The 19,542-nt window shown below is 35.0% G+C and overlaps 1 protein-coding gene across 1 annotated transcript; it reads right to left on the minus strand.

The window, feature by feature from the left end:
* Window positions 1-3,664: 3,664 nt before the first annotated feature.
* Window positions 3,665-16,736, minus strand: LOC149794457 (uncharacterized). Its single transcript, XM_089966572.1, has 10 exons — window positions 16,581-16,736; window positions 15,476-15,584; window positions 14,989-15,143; window positions 14,306-14,380; window positions 11,142-11,246; window positions 9,002-9,202; window positions 5,307-5,393; window positions 4,900-4,999; window positions 4,015-4,496; window positions 3,665-3,853 (listed from the first exon to the last, which is right to left on the minus strand). Exons 1-10 carry the CDS (start codon window positions 16,662-16,664, stop codon window positions 3,827-3,829), a joined length of 1,425 nt encoding a protein of 474 aa, XP_089822698.1. The 5' UTR covers window positions 16,665-16,736; the 3' UTR covers window positions 3,665-3,826.
* Window positions 16,737-19,542: the final 2,806 nt, after the last annotated feature.

A 19,542-nucleotide genomic window follows, 5' to 3' on the forward strand; every position in this document is an offset into this window, starting at 1 on the left:
TTTAGTTCACAATGCTGCAAATTCCTCTTGCTTTTAAAACTTATACAGGATATTTGTTAATTTTTACAGAACTTGTTGGTTTTGCTTTTTATTTTACCTAGTTTAAGACCATAGAGTTGTAACACTATTCTTGTTTATTGGCTTTGAGATGATGCAAATATTTTTATGCAAGGTTTATTTACTTTGAAGGATTTATGAAAAAAGAGGGAATATTAGAAAAATTTCTACCTAAATGCCGAGATGTTATTTTTTTTTAAATTGAAGAGCACAAATTACCATATTTTGCTTTCTTTGTATACACTACTCTTTTTTTTACTTTTGAAAATATATATTACTTGATTTCAAAGATGTTGAAGGTGACATATTCTCACGAATGTTTGTTAATTCTACAGCACCCGAATGAAAATAAATGATAGGCATAACTTTCACACGACTTGATATTGTGTGTCTCGATTTTCTTAAAATTCGGAAATAATGCCTTATTTATGATGATAGCAGGCAGTCGGGTTTTAAAATAATTAATTTCTTCTAAATATATTCAGTTCTACAGCATGATATAATTTTAGTTACTTGTTACTGAGGCATACGATAGCACCATTTTCTAAGTATTTCTTGTTCACTAGAATCTGTCGGCACTGCATTCATAAAATAACGAGAAAGCCAGCAAATAACCTTGATATCTATACTGATTACCTGGAAGGGACTTACTTATTATTTTTCAAATCAAATCAACTTTATGCCTATAGCGGACATTGTTCCTTTCTGCCGAACAAATTAGTTCGTCATTAATATCAACATTATTGTCTGAATTCTCTGTCACTTTTTCAAGATAAAAACATTTTTCTCCCTTGTATGACCGTATCAGGATGTGCAACTTAACATTGCACCGACACCAAGAATGTCGAATTTCGTTTCTCGTCGTTATCAAGCTGGTAGAAGAACATGCGAAGACAGAAACAACAACACTAGTTGTCATTCAGTAAAATGGAAAGTGTACCTAGAGCAGTGGAATAAAACAAAGAAAAGAGCGAGCATCGTGCTTGTAATGCGTAATAAAGTTACTATTCAACTATTCAAGTTATTTTGTGACTGTAAATTTCACTTTATTTCCTTAATTTCTCCTATTTATCTTCAGGAATGCAGATTATTAGCGCCTACCCATAGTACTGGATGTGCAAAGCCAATGTGTTCACTTTTATTTCGTCACTTGTGGTCTATAATGTAGAATGAATGATATAATGAACATACGCATTGTACGAACACTTAAAATGTTAGACACATGGGTAGATTGAATGTTTGTTTGCTTTACTGAATTAGTGATTGCTTGATAGTTGGGCACTTATCCAAACACGTGTAACAGTTTTGATGGTTCAAAACTTCGTTTCCGCAGTACATTTTAATATAATAGCACGGACACAACAGTCACTTTATAAGTAAAAGCGTTATTATAATTAAACTGGATAATATTTATGACCAAGCAAGACTTCTAAATGCGTCCAATACACGTTTATTTAACATGCAAATGGTAAATAAAACATACAGCGAAAAAAAAAATAATCCGCAATCATGTGATTTTTTAAAAAATTGTTCTTGCCAGGAAATGGCGTGGGTGGGAGTGCAAACCTAGCCTTTGAATCTGTTATTATTTTTCTTGTCCTTTGTATTATTTTTTCTTGTTTTTTGTTTGTTTATTTTGTTTTGCTTTATTTTGTTTGTTTAGCTTTGTTTTGGGGTTTTATTGCTTTTGTATTTTCATTTAATCTGTCTGCTAACTTGTAAATGATTGCATAAACATGAAACATTCATATATGTACTTAATATGTGTATTTCCGTGCAAACAACTCATATATGTGTGCTTAAATACATACATTCGAATTTATTCGTAGGAAATAACATAGATAGAAAATCGTATGGAAAAAATTGTTTATTGATACATGCATACACATTAACTTAACAAGCTATATCTGCAAGTACAGTCACGCTTCACTACTTAATAAAACTGTCCGTAGGTAGGCGGACCGTCACGCCTTAACTAAATCTTAAGTCATCGTACACTAGGTGTTTACAAGAATAGTTTAAACACTGTTTTCGGTATAAATTATAGTACACGCATGCTTTAATGGAAACAGAATAAAAGTACACATCTGACCATTCAGTCAACTGTCAATATTTTCATGCAGATTGAAAAAAACAGACGCCATTGCTCATTGCGTATATATAGGCATGCATTGTAAATGGTCAGGGTGACCAACAAGAAACGTGACAAAATCCACAGAATCCAGATAGTAACTGAAAATTGCAAATTACACCGTGCTCTTGTTATGAGTTTTATTTTCAGGTGCATATGCTCCCGTTTGCTACTTTTTGTTGCTGTTTATTTAGTGCTTGGAATGAAAAAGAAATAATTAATAGCCTTACACTATTATTTCACGCAAGAACATACATGCAACAAAAACACACCGATCCTTTACAAATTTATCAACAGAGGACTTGCATGAAATTGCTTTAAAGACATTTAATACTGTTTCTTATGTAGGAAATCGATCCAAGTTAAAGATTTTTTTTAATGAGAAACTACTGTTAAGAGATTCCTTGATTTATCTGTCACCTCCGCTTTGTCAGATGCGATGCAAAGCAAAAACACGTATTTGCACACCTTTATAGCGAACAGTCGCTGGACAAAGTTAGCTGAAATATGTCTGAAAACTCTCCTTTGCTCTCGTGTCTCTCATACATGTATCTGCTATATTTGTGTCGACTCCCTTATTCAATGAATCATCTAAAATATCACTACATCTGCACGCGCACGATGAAGTCCATGTATGACTTAAGAAAGAAGGACGTCTGAGATGTAGACAAGATCTATTATTGGAAGCCAGTTATGTCTTAATTTTGATCAAGAATTTCGTTCCACATCCACTGTTTTTCACGATTTAGTCTATATCACCAAATCACCACAAACCCCACCCCATCCTATCTCCCACCCCCAGATTAGCTTAGCTGTACATAACGTTAAAATGGGATATGATATAATAAAAATGAATGCAATTCTTGTCGGGTACACTTAATTTTTAAGCAATTCTGGGTACAAAAAATTCGTATTATAGCTAGACTTAGGTATTGGTCTGAATCTCGACAGTCTTATATTGTTCGGCTGACTGTCGCCCTTTAGCATGGGTCCCGAGTATATTATTATCAATTAATCTTCTATATGCTGCGAAGAACAGTCCAGTAAGGAAGCATCCTTTACCTTTAACAACATAGAACAGCCTCAGAATCGCAGTCCTCCAACCAGCGACAAATAAAAAGGTTTTAGAAAGACAAGTTTTTAACATCCTGATTATAGCTATGTAAAAAGACTAACGTCACTACCTTAGAAGTTTTGTTAAATGAAGACTTGAAGAAGAGTTAGATATTCTTTACTTATTACCTATGGGATATACAAATATGAATGGCATACTTCGGTCATAACGTAAGTGTAGCTCTTGTTTCTTTCACCTTCTTATTAAGGACAACATGGTAAAGAAACAGCTTCACATGTATATTTGGAGTACATGTTCTCTCTCTCTCTCTCTCTCTCTCTCTCTCTCTCTCTCTCCTATATATATATATATATATATATATATATATATATATATATATATATATATATATATATATATATATATATATATAACACGGGATTACATAATTTTAAAAGTAACTACACAATATTATATTCCAAATTCATTGATTGTAAAATGAGTTTCTGCTAAGTTCAAAATGATAAACTATTGTTCATCATTCTTGCTTGGATCTTTGTGGTAATATGTCCTGCTTTTTTTTCTCAGTTCTCCTCCTCGGTAATTTCTGTCTGGAAAGGGAAAAGAAAACCAACATAAGACCTAATGCCCACAATAAAGACAGATACAAATAGGTTGATAAAGACTGTGTACATGTGTGTGTGTGTGTGTGTGTGTGTGGGAAGGGAGGAGTACGGTTTGGGGCACAGTGTGTCTTATGGAAAAAACATACCACTGTCAAACTCCTTTGGTTTCCAGGCTGCATAACTGCTGTTGACTCTACGTAAGTTGGTTGCTCTGACGGTATTGGTGCTACCTGTACCGTAGCTGTTTTTGGCCGTAATTGTGCGTAGGTTGTCGGGATGTTGTAAGCCGCCATAGGCGCCATGGCAATGTAAAGATTCTGCCTCGTCATCTGACTGTAATCTAGAGGTGATGGAAGGAGCATGGCTACTCCTGGAAGAAACGGTTGTGCGGGATTAAAATTGTATTGGCCTGTGGGAGCTGACTGCAATGCTGGTTGAGGTTGCGGTGGTGGTGCTGCTGCTAATATTGTAGTTGGTGGTGTTTGATTGGAAGTGAGGCAATGCTGGCAAGGTGCAACTGCTGTCATTGCTTGGGGCTGCTTTATTAGAACTGATGATGGTTTTTGTTCTAAAGTCGTTGCTATTGGGGGCAGCTGATTATGTCCACTTGTTATTGCATCGCTCTCAGCTGAAAGATACCCAGAAAACAATGACAGTATCTTTTATGGTGCAAATGCTGTGACAGGATAAATGGTGATAATGAAGCTTCATTATGTATTGTTTTTTTACAGTTGTAGATTTTGTATCAATAAAATACGGTTAACTTGAAACGTAGTTATTGCTAGGCATATTGAGGAGCACAAGATGACAATTTTATCGAGGTTTTCTAATACAACTTGCACTTATATATATTTAAACGATATAAATACTTTCAACTAACTCAGCTAAGTATCATGTTCATGTCATGTGACGAGAAAGAAAAGTCCTTACCGTCTGAAAGAAATTCCTTCATAACGAGAAGCACAGTAACTATTTTAGATATAAGTAATTGTAAAGGTTTCCTAAAGTTAAGTTGCATACTAATCTCCTACCTGTCCAGATCTGGCTTTCAGAAGTCGCAGAGGAGGCCGAGGGTTCAATTTTGCTCTTAGTGTGCTTGATCAATGTGACAGCAAAGACTATCAAAAGTATCTGAAACAAATCAGTATGCAACTACGATGGTAGAAATAAATATTATTTGTTCAAATAAAGGGGAACACAGTAGACGAAGCAGTAGGTGGCTTAGAAAGGAAGAAAAAAATATTGTTTGTGTATGTAAAAAGGAACAAGATAAACAAAGCTGGGCGTACCTTTCTTAAGTGGAAATTAATATTATTTGTTCATGTAAAATGAGAACAAGGTAAACAAAGCAGTACGTAGATTCTTTTAGGGATGCATTTGTTCATGTAAAGGTGAACAAGGTAAGCAAAGCTTAAAACAGTATTAGAGAAGTACATACCTGAATAAGTTCCCCAATACCCATCACAGCCCATATTATTCCGATGTTTCTTGAGTAGTACGCATTATTCAAGGCATGTACACATCCCTACAATATGAGGGAAACGTTCTGTATTAGTTCTGTAATACAATTTGTCTCTTTTTTTCAGATCCATTATTGAGGGTAAAACCTTACATGAATTTGATTTTATTGCACTTAGTATAACCAATGTCTTTTTCAGAATTATTGCTATAATCAAGACGATGATGATGATGATGATGATGATGACGACGATGATTATGATAGTGATAATGCTGATGATGAAGTGTATCCAATTTGTGAAATGAATGTTCTAAAACCTCAATGACACACAAGAGCTTACGGGCTGCTTTCGTAAAGATGGCGTGAAGTGTGCAATGAAGTAATTTGATTATTAAACATTGAAGTGATGGACGGTGATCCGAAAATTGACGTTAAATTTAAATCTTGACGTGAGGTTGTGGTCTCATGTTCGTATTCAGGACAGAAGAAACTTCAGAGCCATCTATTTTGTTGTGACGGACGCATGAGTCAAGTGCACGAAAGGATTTTTATTGCATAACACAAACGGCGTCACTAGGAAACTGAATTGACATAAAGAAATATTGAAGTAAGTAGTGATGGAGACTAAGGTCAAAGTGGAGTCTCCTGAAGTCTCTAAGGTTCATGCCTGAAGTTCGAAATGCTCAATTATTGAAAGAAGAAAATCAAAGACAACGAATGAAATCGAACAAAATAAAGCGGAAATGATTTATGGAGAAATATTGAACGAATTACAACCGAATGTGAATCCAAAAGGGACATAAACTGCCGTATTTACTAGCTTATAAGATGAGTCTAGCTGTAAACTGCAAGTACCCAGATCACCATTCGCTACAGTTTGGAGTAATTTGTCACCGCCTGGAACATTGCTGCTCGTAAATATTCGATTGTTTGTTTAATAATGATATTTATAAATAATACAAACCAGACAAGCGAGCTATTTTACTTACAAACAAAATTTTTTATACATTTTGATGAAAATTGGAATAGACAGCAAATGTTTAAAGTTTTCAAATATTATGATGCAACGCTAATCTTTGCCCCTTGAATTTTGAAAAGTATATCGTGCTTCCATCGACACTGTATACCAGCATCATTGTTTTGCCTGTCATTGCGTGATCGTTATAATTTTTATCATTTTTAAACATTCAGTGCAGGAGTGCTCCTTTCTGAGTGGTTGAATTGCATGGTGTACCAAAGAGGATCATAATTTCAAGAACTGCTGTAACGGTATCCAGTTATCGGTGCAAGTCTATAGTCTGTGGTTGCAGCGCTGATTTATGGGGCTTGCAACGATCAAATTTAATCTTGTAACAGCAATTTCAACAATAGTCTCCATGAAAGCGTATTTAGAATCTTTGCAACCGTATCAGTGTACCCTTGCAACGATATTCGAATACCGAGGCAGAGGTGTTTTCTGTTGTTTCAGTGGTTTATGTCGTCGGTGCAGATGTGATATTAGCGTTACAGCAACGACATTGCGGTCACTGCGGTAATAATATTATCGAGACGACACAAATTACCGTTACAACGTAGTCATTACTGCTGCATTTATAATGCATTCCTTTGCAACGATAAGATACGATGATTCAACAATTTTTTCACCAAAGCACAAAAAAATAAATACTGTCAAAAATTTATCTAAATATCAATGCTGCGATATATGTATGAAATTACCAGAAACATTAGCGTTGCAACGGTGCAAGTATTAGCTTTGGGATGAAATTAGGCTTATTATCTTAGCTCCATGATACTAGATTAAACTTTGCTTTTGTGATCAGTGTAACTAACGCTTTTTAAAAATTTTATCTATAAACAATAAGATGATGTTATAGATGATAATGATGATAATAATGATGATGATGAAGTATATCCAGTTTCAGTAATGAGCGCACCAAAATCTGCATGACTCATAAAAGCAAAAGCTTGAAACGTATGACTATTTTTACTTTAAAGATGGCATGAAGTGAGAACCCAAGCATTTCAATTATTAAGCAATGAAGTAAAGAGCATTGCCCCCAAAAGGAATGTTAAATTTAAATCCTTATTCGTATTCAGGAAAGGAAATACTTCCTAGTCACCTATTTGAAGTGACGAACGCATGGGTCAATTGCAAGAGAACAAAAATATGTTGCATAACGAAAACAGCTTCTTTTAGAACATGGATAGACATAAAGAAGCTATGAAGCAAGTAGCAATAAAGTCTTTAGTCAAGGTGGGGTCTCCTTAAGTCCCTAATGTGCATGCTTGACGCAGGGCATGCTTTATTATTGAAAGAAGCAAATGAAAGAAAACGAATGAAATTGAACAAAATAAAGCGGAAATGATTTATGGAGAAATCATGAACGTATTACATCCAATACGACTTTAAATGAACAGGAACCCAAATGGAAATAAATTACCCTATATACTAGCTTATAAGTCAAGTCCCGTCGCTGCATTTTGCTCGGAGTAATTTGTTTCTGCGCCTGAAGTATTCCCGATATTTATTTCTTTGATTGTATGTTTAATAATGGTAATTATTAATAATACAGACAAGGCAAGAAAGGTGTTTCACTTACAAGAAAATAATTTTGTAATAATGTTGGAAAAAAATTATGAAGTAAACACCAACCTTTACCCCTCCCAGCCGATTAAATTTTGCAAACTATATCGTTGATTCTTGTATTGGAGCTTGAATCGATGCTGTATAACAGTATGGTTCTATTGCTTGTCATTGTGTGAAATTTATAGAGCTGACCTTTTGTAACATCAATGCGGAAGCACTCCTATCTGATTGGTTGAAATGCAAGATGTACCTAAAAGATCATAACTACAAGTACTGTTGCAACTTTACCCAGCATTTTAAACGAAAATCTCTTTGAAAGTGTATTTAAAATCATTGCAGCGATATCCGTATACTCTTACAACGATATTCCAATACCGAGGCAAAGTTCCTTTTGTGGATTCACTGGTTTATTTCATCGGTACAGGTGTAATTGTAGCGTTGCAACAATGATATTTTGTGGTCACAGTAATAGTATCATAGAGATGATCAAAATTACCGTTACAACGGAGTAATTACTGTTGGAACGATTATAGATACCGTTGCAGCGATAAGTTATACAGATTTAAAATTTGTTTTTCTAAAGAAACAAATACTGTCAAAAACCGAACCATGTATAAAGTCGCCAGAAATATTAGCGTTGAAATGATGCTAGTATTTTTTACCGTTCTCGTGCATCGTATAAATGAAAATCAAATCTTGGATACAGACCATTGATATGGAGATAGCGTGTAGTTTTTAACCACAACAGGGTACTAAATTTACCTACGAGTAGAGAAATAATCGATAAAGATATTTCAATCATTGGAAAATTACAAGATAAAACTAACTTTAAAACAAATGCGGATAACCAAGCCGGGCTTGAGAGTTTTTGCCTCGTACTGATCCAGACAATTGAGAAAATTATCCGGATACTTTAACATTCTTGCGACACCCGTCTCCACCTCTTTCCAAGTGTCTCTGTAAAATGAAGTCAAGCATATTACTGATCATTAAAGAGAGGGTACATGTATACCTCTTCTGATGTCTTAATGCCTTTCTGCTTACATGTTTGCGTGCATATAAATATATGTTTGCGTGCGTTCCTTACGTCTTGCCAGACATTAGTATCCCATGAATATGCTCCACAATATACTTGGTTGCCACACCCATTATGGTATGCATTGGTGCTAGGAAGAGTTTTGCAACATCCGGGAATAGCGTAATAGTAGTAATAATAATAACATCCGGTGCGGGTAACGAATGACGAATATTGGAAGTCAACTCTTGAATCTATACCGCAACACTGGTACTGAAAATAAATGAAAATGAGAATAAATACCGTTTTTGGAGTCTATATCAATAAGATTAAAACATGAATGTACATAGAATGCCTCACTTACTACAGACTTCTGTGGTTAGTGTGTTCTAGGCTATTGTGTTTAGTGTGTTCTAAACTATTGTGTTTAGTGTGATCTAGACTATTGTCTTTAGTGTGTTCTAGACCATTGTCTTTAGTGTGATCTTGAGCATGGTGATTAGCATGTTCTAGACTAAGGTGATTGGTGTGTTCTAGAGTATGGTGATTAGTGTGTTCAAGAAGACTGTGGTTATAGTGTTCAAAACTACTATGATTGGTACGTTCTAGAATACTGTGATTAGTGTGTTCAAGACTAATGTGATTATTGAGTTATAGGCTGCTGTGATTCTAGACTAGTGCTACTGGTGTGTTCTAGACTACTGTGAATAGTGTCTTCTATACTACTGTGATTACTGTTTTAGACTACTATGATTCGTGTGTTCTATATTACTGTGATTAGTGTGTTCAAGACTATTGTGATTATTGAGTTATAGGCTGCTGTGATTCTAGATTAGTGCTAATGGTGTGTTCTAGACTACTGTGAATAGTGTCTTCTATACTACTGTGATTACTGTTTTAGACTACTGTGATTCGTGTGTTCAAGACCACTTCGATAATTGTGTTCTATAATAGCGTGATTAATGTGTTCAAGAACACTGTGATTATTGTGTGATTTGGTCTGTTATAGACTACTGTGATAAGCATGTTCAGACTAGTGTGATTAGTGTGTTCTAGACTAATATCATTAGAGTGTTCTAGACTAGTGTGATTAGTGTATTCCAGACAAGTGTGATTTGTGTGTTCTAGTCTACTAAGATTAGTGTGTTCTAGACTAGTGTGATTCGTGTGTTCTAGACTAGTGTGATTAGTGTGTTCTAGTCTACTAAGATTAGTGTGTTCTAGACTACTGTGATTAGTGTGTTCTATACTAGTGTGATTAGTGTGTTCTAGACTAGTGTGATTAGTGTGTTCTAGACTAGTGTGATTAGTATGTTCTCGACTAGTGTGATTAGTGTTTTCTAGACTAGTGTGATTAGTGTGTTCTAGACTAGTGTGATTAGTGTTTTCTAGACTAGTGTGATTAGTGTGTTCTAGACTAGTGTGATTAGTGTGTTCTAGACTAGTATGATTAGTGTTCTAGACTAGTGTGATTATTGTGTTCTTCTTGTAGTTCCATAAATGTCAGCATCCCGTTACATTTAAAAACCTGCTACATGGTTTAATATAAATCTTATTTCCATCCTATTTTAATAAATATTACAATGAATGCTTTTATAAAGTATATTGGAAAGAGTAACCAAAAGATAAAATATGAAATAAAATTGCCTTCTTTTGAAGAGTGCACAAACAACGTCAAAAGTTATTTGCACTGATGTGAACAATTAACAGAATTATAACATTATATAAGGGAGAAAAGTTTTCCCATGTTGTGCAACAAATAACCTTTTTTTATTTTTCGTATATTCGCAAACATTAATTGTAATGTCAATTATATTTCTGCCTAAACACCTTTTTCTGGCAAAATTCATTTTGCTCTGATCTTTCCGAAAATCAGATTTCAACCTCTCTAACAGACACAGTCTTCACACACAAATGGAGTATTTCAACCTTTCTAATAGACACTTTATTCACACACAAATGGAGTATTTCAACCTTTCTAACAAACACTGTAGTCACACACAAACAAAGCGAGAGCTGAACACATTTAAGTGATTAATACAAATGCTCTTCTCTTACCTAATTCAAAACAATTCGTCAGAACATATAATATGACCACTTTATTTTAATGCCTTCTACTTCATATTCCATTGAGAATAAATAGAGTATATTATTATTATTATTATTATTATTATTGCTGTTTTAAATGAAATGTCTGTATTGCAACACAAACCTCTTGCATGAGATAATTCCAACCGAGTGAAGCCTGGTCTGATGAATCGATTCCGTAATATTCTTTGATTTTTTCCTGAAGGTACGGCTTCATCCATTCTTGTACCTAAAAATAAATTAATTAGGAGAAATGAAGAAAACAACGAAATGTCGATATCTTGATATCTCTCTTCATATAACTTGATCAAAAGGGAGGGGCAGAGTTGTTTTAGACGCTCGCCTTTATAGATAGTTATTACATTTCACCACTGTCTGAGGTCGAGTCTCTGTTCGACCAAGCTGGGTTTGTGACGAAGTTTACCATTTGGTAGACCGCTCTTTCCAGGGTCTTCCTGAGTTCATCCTCCGGAAAATATAATGGCAGCCATGTATAGCTTATCATGAGCTGCAAATTGACGTTACGTGCAGCAACAATAACTTGAACAACTCGGAAACAATTTGATGCATTTCATGACTAATATCCTAAAGCCGTACATCTAAAAAATTATGTATGGTATAAAGTCTCGATTGATATGTATTTATGTGACACTTTTACCTTGACTATAACTTATCGACAGTATTGTATAGTTTGAATGTCATCAATGGTAGCAGTGGAAACTAGCAGTGTTGATTTTTTGGGTTCAAACCGTTATTTTTTAATATCGGCGAAAGCCTCTGTCACTTATGACGTGATGATAACTAATGCAAACGTTACATGCGACTCTGGGCACCATAGGGTAATGAGCAATAAAAGAAATATTTGCCAGACCCAAAAAAAAAATGAATCCTCAAAATATGAAAGTTTCAACTACCTCTTTTGAACTACCACACAAACAACTTACAAATCACGAAACCAACAAGAAACTCAGCAACAGCAAGAAGTCCTCCAATCCGAGCAAATACACAAACAGCGATACCTATTTTCTCTTCCACAAAGAACAAAGCACAGCATAAAACAGATTCGACGACAGTATCAACAGACAGCATTGCAAGAATAATGTAGAATACAACAATAATGTCGAAGACAACAATAGCGTCGAACACAACAAAAGAACGCAATGAAAACAGGAGTGTCGATTATAACAACAACATCAACAACAAACTCATGGCATACAACAATTTGTCGATAAAAGTCCATTGCAATAGCTTTCCGAAATGCGAAACGAAGTTGTATAAAACAGGTTCACATTGAAATTTTCACAACTTCTTTGCATTTTGAAAATGCAAAACAGTTGACAAAAATCGTTGAACATAGATAAATGCAGAATTCCGTTGCATATAGAAAAATGCACAAAAAAGTTGTCGAAATCCATTGCATATGAAACAATGTACAGCAAACGTTGTTGAAATCCGTTAGGAAAAGTGCACAACTCCGTTACATACAACACAAGTTGTGGAATAAGTTTCGTATACCAAAACGTTGTCGATTTAAATATAGACAAAATATTGTGTCGATCATATAAACAAAAATTTCCAAGCAGAAAATGAATACTAAAACGTAGGATGTCCGCATTCAACCAAATATACAGTAGAAAACATCATCGCAGATACCATAGAAAATCCATTTGTTCTGGTGGGTATACAACGACAAAAAGTCGCATATGTATTTGAGCTAGTAGAATCCAACAATCGAAAAATTGGATATTGGGTGGATACTTCCCAAATCGACAAGAAAAATGCATAATTTAGAGTGGTACCTGTGGACCGAGCAAATCGAAAACCTGCAGAATCCACAAATAACAGCGACGTACCTGTTGTTCTGGACACCGAATGCTGAGCAAAGATCGACCTGGAACTGAGACTATATCGGCACAAAAGATTACTCACAGACGTATGGGAATAGGCAAAGAATATGCTTGATCTTGCAACCACACAGCAGCATCGGCCAAATAGAAAAAAATATCCTTACAGGGATATTTCTTGCAACAACAAATACAATTGATGTAGGATCTACAACAACACACGTGGCCCAATCTCTGCAGTAAGGGCAGCCTCCTAACAACACCTGCACAGAGAAAAGACCGCCTTTGAAATATACACAACAAAAATTTTGCCCCGAAAACTAAAGTGGACAAAAGAAGCATATGAAAGAAAACCAATACAATATACAGTCATTCCAGCAGCAGCAGAAACACCAACAATAACTCCGCCAACAACATCCCAGGAAAAGACGTTGGCAAATATTCCAGAAACGATATCGCCAGCAAATGAGGAAATACCACCAAGAGCACCGGAAATGATTCCAACAGCAACCCCGGAAAAGGCATTGGCAAATATTACAGTAACGATATCGCAAGGAAGCCTGAAAACAACCGTAGAAGCAGAAAATCAATGGAATATAACAAAACAGGACGCATGAGGCGGAAAAATAGAAAAATAATTGTTCAAGAATACCACCAAGGAAAGAAAGTGCTTGTGGCAGATGGCCAATAGACCAGAATCCGATGAACAAATGCATCTATACGGAACAAGATGGAAGGGTTCTTGAAATGGAAGACAATCTGCGGAAAGCAATGACACGATAATATATAAATCGAACGTAGACAAAATATCGAACAAGCCAATTTACAGATATTGACTGAAATTTCTCTTCTGTCCAAAGCACAAAATGAGGAAATAAACAGTGTTTTTGCCATTAACATTTAACATGGATATTCGGTAGTAGATATACGAAGAAATGTATTATTTTTATACATTTGATTTTAATGAATCAGTTTATAATGCTAATAATTCATAAGGATTACTTTAATGTCTTTGAGTATTTATGTAACTTAATATAAGCTTCTGATTATCCAGAAAAATAACTTTTCTTCTTCATTTTGAAAAACGTATCTGCGCTTGTGTGTTTGTGTGTGTGCGCGCGAGCGCGTACATGCGCGCTAATGGCCGCAACGCTTGTTTTTGAGGATCTGAGGACGTTAAAGGACTTTTTGTTGTTTAAAGTCAACAATATCTTTTCTTGTTGAATCGTCGATTTACGGTAGTAAACCGACTATTGAAGTCATAAAATCATTTAATATTGTTTTTCCCTTAAACATCTAAGTTTGTCACGTCTTTGAGCGAGACTGTTAGTGGTTGCTAATTGGTTTAATGCAAGTAGTGTCGTAATAGTAAAATAATATAACAAAAATTGTAAGACAAGTGGTCACTTTGCAAATTAAATTGCAATACGTATTATATACTCACCGTCTCGGGATGGGTGATAAAGTGATATTCCATTATGACTTGAATGAACAGAAGGCATCCAACGATTACAACATGCTGAAAAGAATTATTTCTCATGAAATTTAAAGGATGCTTTGCAGAAGGGTAATCATAGTAACAGAGGTAGTAGTAGTAATGGTGGTAGTGGCAGTAGTAGCAGTGCTACTAGTAGAAGCAGCAGCAGTGGCAAAATCACCATCATTTAAGAAAACCCATCTGGGTTACAACGGTCAGATTTTACCAATACAATTTTACCAAATGCAAATTTACTGCATCAGAAGAAACAAAACATTTGTGGAGTTCTAAATATATCTGATGAATTTCAGAAGAAAGGTAAGATTAACTTAAATGATATCATACTGTCATATGAATATAAATAAAATGCATCTGATGGAGCGACTTACTGACACCATTTACATTTCTGACATTGAAATGCAAAAGGGAAAACTAGCAAATAGTAAATGATATGTTTCTAAACTGCTTGGAAATAAAACACTCGAACTGAAAAAGCGTAGTTACTCGGTGATTTCAGTTAATACATCGACAATAATTAATCTTTGAAAATGTAATTCGTTGGTGGTATTTTTTATCACGGATACTTTTAATTCTCTCTCTCTCTCTCTCTCTCTCTCTCTCTCTCTCTCTCTCTCTCTCTCTCTCCTCACCACTATAAGAAGTATCCTCTTCTTGTGGTAAAGTGAATAGAATCCAAGCACTCCGAATGGAACTGTGAAAAGGCCAATCAGGATTAGGGAGATTCCAAACGCCTGGTACAAGCTCTCTGTTATGGGTCGGAAATTATCCGTGGACAAAGACACACCTTTTATTCAAAGCGAAGAGGAAAAATCACAATGTTAATTTTAGCAAGACACATATTCACAAGAGGAACGATTTGACACGTTTATATATTATTGTATGTTTACAAAAGCAAAATACTATCACATTCGTAAGAACCATTTTATTTAAAGCCAAGTAAACATATTGAAGAATTTGGCAATATACGATACATGACAACCATTGCTGTTATAAGGATCGCCCTGGTTTACATTTTGAACATTATAACGTTCTAAATGAAAAATAGCATTATAGCGAAATAGAGTAACTTTATATACAGCGGTCGTGCTTTAAGAATATTTCACTGATTTACCATACCGTAAGCATTTGTAGCGCTGTCTTTGATTTTCTGCAGGGTTGTTGAGTTGATTGCTTGTGTCCCGAAACGAACGACAAAACCACCAATAAACAATGCTATTGAAATACACTGAAAAATACATATTAAGATATATATATATATATATATATATATATATATATATATATATATATATATATATATATATACATACATGTGTGTGCGTCTGTGTGTGTGCGTCTGTGTGTGTGTGATATGGAATACAGGGCCTTTCAGTTGGTTTGTGTACAGCAGCGAAATATATTGAAGCGCGTAATTTTTCTTGAAATCCGATGCAGGTAATAGAGCAATTATCTTATTTGAAACCCGATATTCGGATCTTCAAACCAGGTAGGTGCGACATCAAACATTTTCAACAGTACTTCAAAATAAGTAAACCAATAAAAGCCTGAATTTTTCTTATGTATGTATGTCTGTCTGTTTGTTTTAATAAATATCGTTCTATCTCTAAACATGCTTCACTTTCCGAAGAATATATATACATGTATAATGCAGATATGTATGTATTCATGTGTGTGTGTGTGTGTGTGTGTGTGTGTGTGTGTGTGTGTGCGTGTAACGCGTATTGTATGCAGACAAGTTAACATCTGATTACAGATGAAAGAGAAGAAATTCAGATGTCGTCATCTTCAAATGAAAATTTAATTGCCATCTCTTCGGGATATTACTGTTTTCCTCATGAATGCAGAATTGTAAAGCATTATTATTTTATTAAATTCTCGCCCATTCTTGTAACATAAACAAATTAAATCAGTTTTAACTTTCACGGGATCAATCTTTACCAAAGTTAACATGTTTACTCGACTATACCCGGATCACAACAGCAAGCCGTCATTGGGAACAAGTCGGTTAAAACTTATGACTGATCAATTCAACCTTTTGACCTAGAACAAATTTAGAACGTAAGTCAGATAGAGAATTAAATGAGCGTAATAAGTATCGGTCCAAGTTTTCAACCATTTCTAGAGTCTTCCCATGTAGATAAAAGTTTGAAAATAAAAGACAATAACATTTCTGGCATATAATTTTAAAACTGTTTTTAAAGATTTACGAAACGTCGCCTACCACGAAGAGAGCATTAGATGCCATTGCAAATTTCCTTCCATAGTTGAAGTAATTATCCTTCGTAAATTTCTTTTTCAAACTCATCTTCTTTCTCCTGAAATAATTTCGTCCAAATACTTCTATCGTCGTAACCGTTGCGAACAGAGTGAAGAACAGTAGAAAAATGACGTTACTACTCTATAACTGTAACATATATGTTAAAGAAGGTGTTGGTGGAAAACTATCAATTAGACCAAAAGCCAGTAGGTGATTGGCAAGAAGAGAAGATTGACGGGTCTATAAGAAAAAAAAACAACAAGATAAAATTTTATTTTGTTATGTTTGTGTTTTTCCCATCGTCTTGATTAAACAAAATGCATTGTTAGAGTTTGGTTCAAAGCGAAAGCGCCAATCATACGACGTCCATCCCACTTTTTAACAAAGTGATTCGTTTAGGTAACTGGGAATAGACTAAACAGAAGAGTTGACCTTAACTACAGTTCTAAAAGGCATAGGTGAATATTCCTAGAATTTATATATGAATATATTAGCTACAGGTGATTGATTCATTTTGTGTTATTTTTATTGTGGACACAAAACAAATATCACGAATAAGCAAGTTTTAAACTAAAATCAGCAATTGCATATTTAAGGTAGTTTTTTTACCAGTGTGTTATTTACGCAAAACGTATTATTGCACTCAGATGAATCTATCAACACTTTCAAATAAAGCACGGCGTGTGAATGGGTATGAAGGAGACCAGCATAGATAACATACCAAAAACATTTAACAAACAAGCTCAGATATGTGACAGACTATGCTAGTGCTAATATAAATAGCAGCCAGAATTGACCAATGCAGGTTCCTCATTGTGGCCTCCCAAATCGTGCTATCTCTAAACCTATATTTCTCGTGCGTCCTTTAATGTTTTTGATGGCACATACTCAGTACAAACCGGCATGCTCCCTGTATTTGTTTTTTACTTGAAAAGTATGCCCTTACCGACGGCCCGTGCATTATTGATAACATATTTGTATTTTATTCTGTCACTTAGTATTACCTTTGCCTGCCTGTCAGTCAGTGCGTCCATCCATACGACTTGTAATACATGTTGCCTGGAAAAAAGTGATCCCTTTTTACAAGAGCATGTATTATTATAAAAGTGTCTATAGGATATACCCAGTTTTACAAGATCATTTGCCTCTGTACACAAGTTCGGTGAGTCACGTTGCTTTTCATAACAGTGATATCTCAGTTTGGGAATTAGCTGCTAAGAACGCAAAAACAATTTTTGATGAATAAAAGAATTTGTGAGACGAATGTCTACTCTAACAATAACGTTCTGTTTCTTATGTAGTCTTTCGTCTCGACGTTGAAAACAGGTCCAATGTTAACCAAGGAAGAGGCACGCAATTTTCATGAATGCCTTTGTTTAAAACCTGCAAAGGCATTTCTATGAGAGGGGGCAAATAAATTCAAAATAAATAATAAACACAGAACCTCTGTAGGGAGTAGACAAATGTTGGCTATATTAGTTCCGTCTTGGTGCTCTTCCGTCTACAGGTCCATCTTAACGTTCCTTATAAGCACCAAAACCTCTTACCGTTAAATCATAAATTATGATAACACTAAATGATTTTTGTCAGAGATAAGCTTAAGCTGTCTAATATGAACAAAACACCAGAGGAATCACCTATACAAGCCCTGGCCATCATTATTAATGCTACTATTGCAACTGCTACTACTAACACTACTACTACTACTACTACTACTACAATAGCAAAAGCAACATGGGATTTTCTTTCATTTATTTGTGTCCTATTATTTTATGGAATGGTTTTCTCCAATGTGTGGGAATAAAACAAGTACATCGTCACTGTCCATGCTCTACAGCAAAACTGGACAAATTAAATCAATGAATGCTCTTTCAGTTTCAGAATGTTCGAATGGAAACACTTGAAATCTACAAAATACTATGCAACAGTCAATACAAAATCGAAATATGAATACGTCGCTTCAATATCTAGCATAATATTTATGTATTTCAACTTTCATCACAGACCGACTTTATGTTTGCTCCACTTTTTTCCATCAGTATTACAATAACATGTATGCCATGATTCGCTTATACTCAGAAAATGTAAACCTCTGGAGCCAATTCATTCTAATGGTTAATTTACAAACATGTCCTTTGTACTTTTAGTGAAGTCATGTTTACTCTCCCTTGTTTGCTCGGGATGTACAAGTAGGCCGGATGTGCATTCCTGCACGACTAACGAAATCAGGGTCCGCAGGAGCTCAAAAATTGGCATGCCGGCCTTGTGACTGAAAGGGTACAGGTTAGATCTTAAAACGGGGTAAGCTAGGGTCGACTACCATGGTGCGTCCTTGGGGAAGGCATTTAATTGGAACTGCCTCGGCACTAAAAAATAACTTGCTTGTGCTGCTTTGCCGTAAAACACCAAACCAAACCGAAATATTTTTGGCTCAGAATATGTTAATAAACGTTTACGAAAATAAGTAAAACGATCTCCGTCTATGTCATTGACCTTGCCTCCTCCTAACAGCTTGGTGGAAATGTAATATTCTTTGCAGTATATTTCGTTGTAATAAATGTTATTTTAATGAGAAATTTTTGTATAATGTGTCATTTTGTCAATGATTTGATATAAGGTTATCTTTTTATTTACTTCGTTTATCTGTGTGAACAATTTTGCTTTATATTTCGATATACAAATATTTTCAATTCATCGATGAATAACGCATGGTTCAAAGGTATTATAAAACGTATCGATCTCAGTTACGTTGCTGACTTGACCTCAGTCCGGTTAAAGTTCGACCCCACCTTATAAGTATTATATTGCGGCCAGGAGTAAATTGCCATAGTTAAGTGCATTGCTAACCAGGCGTAGTTTCGCACAGTTTGGTTTTGTCAGTAAATTCATTTTTCTTTATTTTAAAAGAAAACAATTTTTTAAAAAA

This window comes from Sinohyriopsis cumingii, chromosome 8 (assembly GCF_028554795.1).
Source record: "Sinohyriopsis cumingii isolate HCF-2022 chromosome 8, ASM2855479v2, whole genome shotgun sequence".
Lineage (NCBI taxonomy): Eukaryota > Metazoa > Mollusca > Bivalvia > Unionida > Unionidae > Sinohyriopsis > Sinohyriopsis cumingii.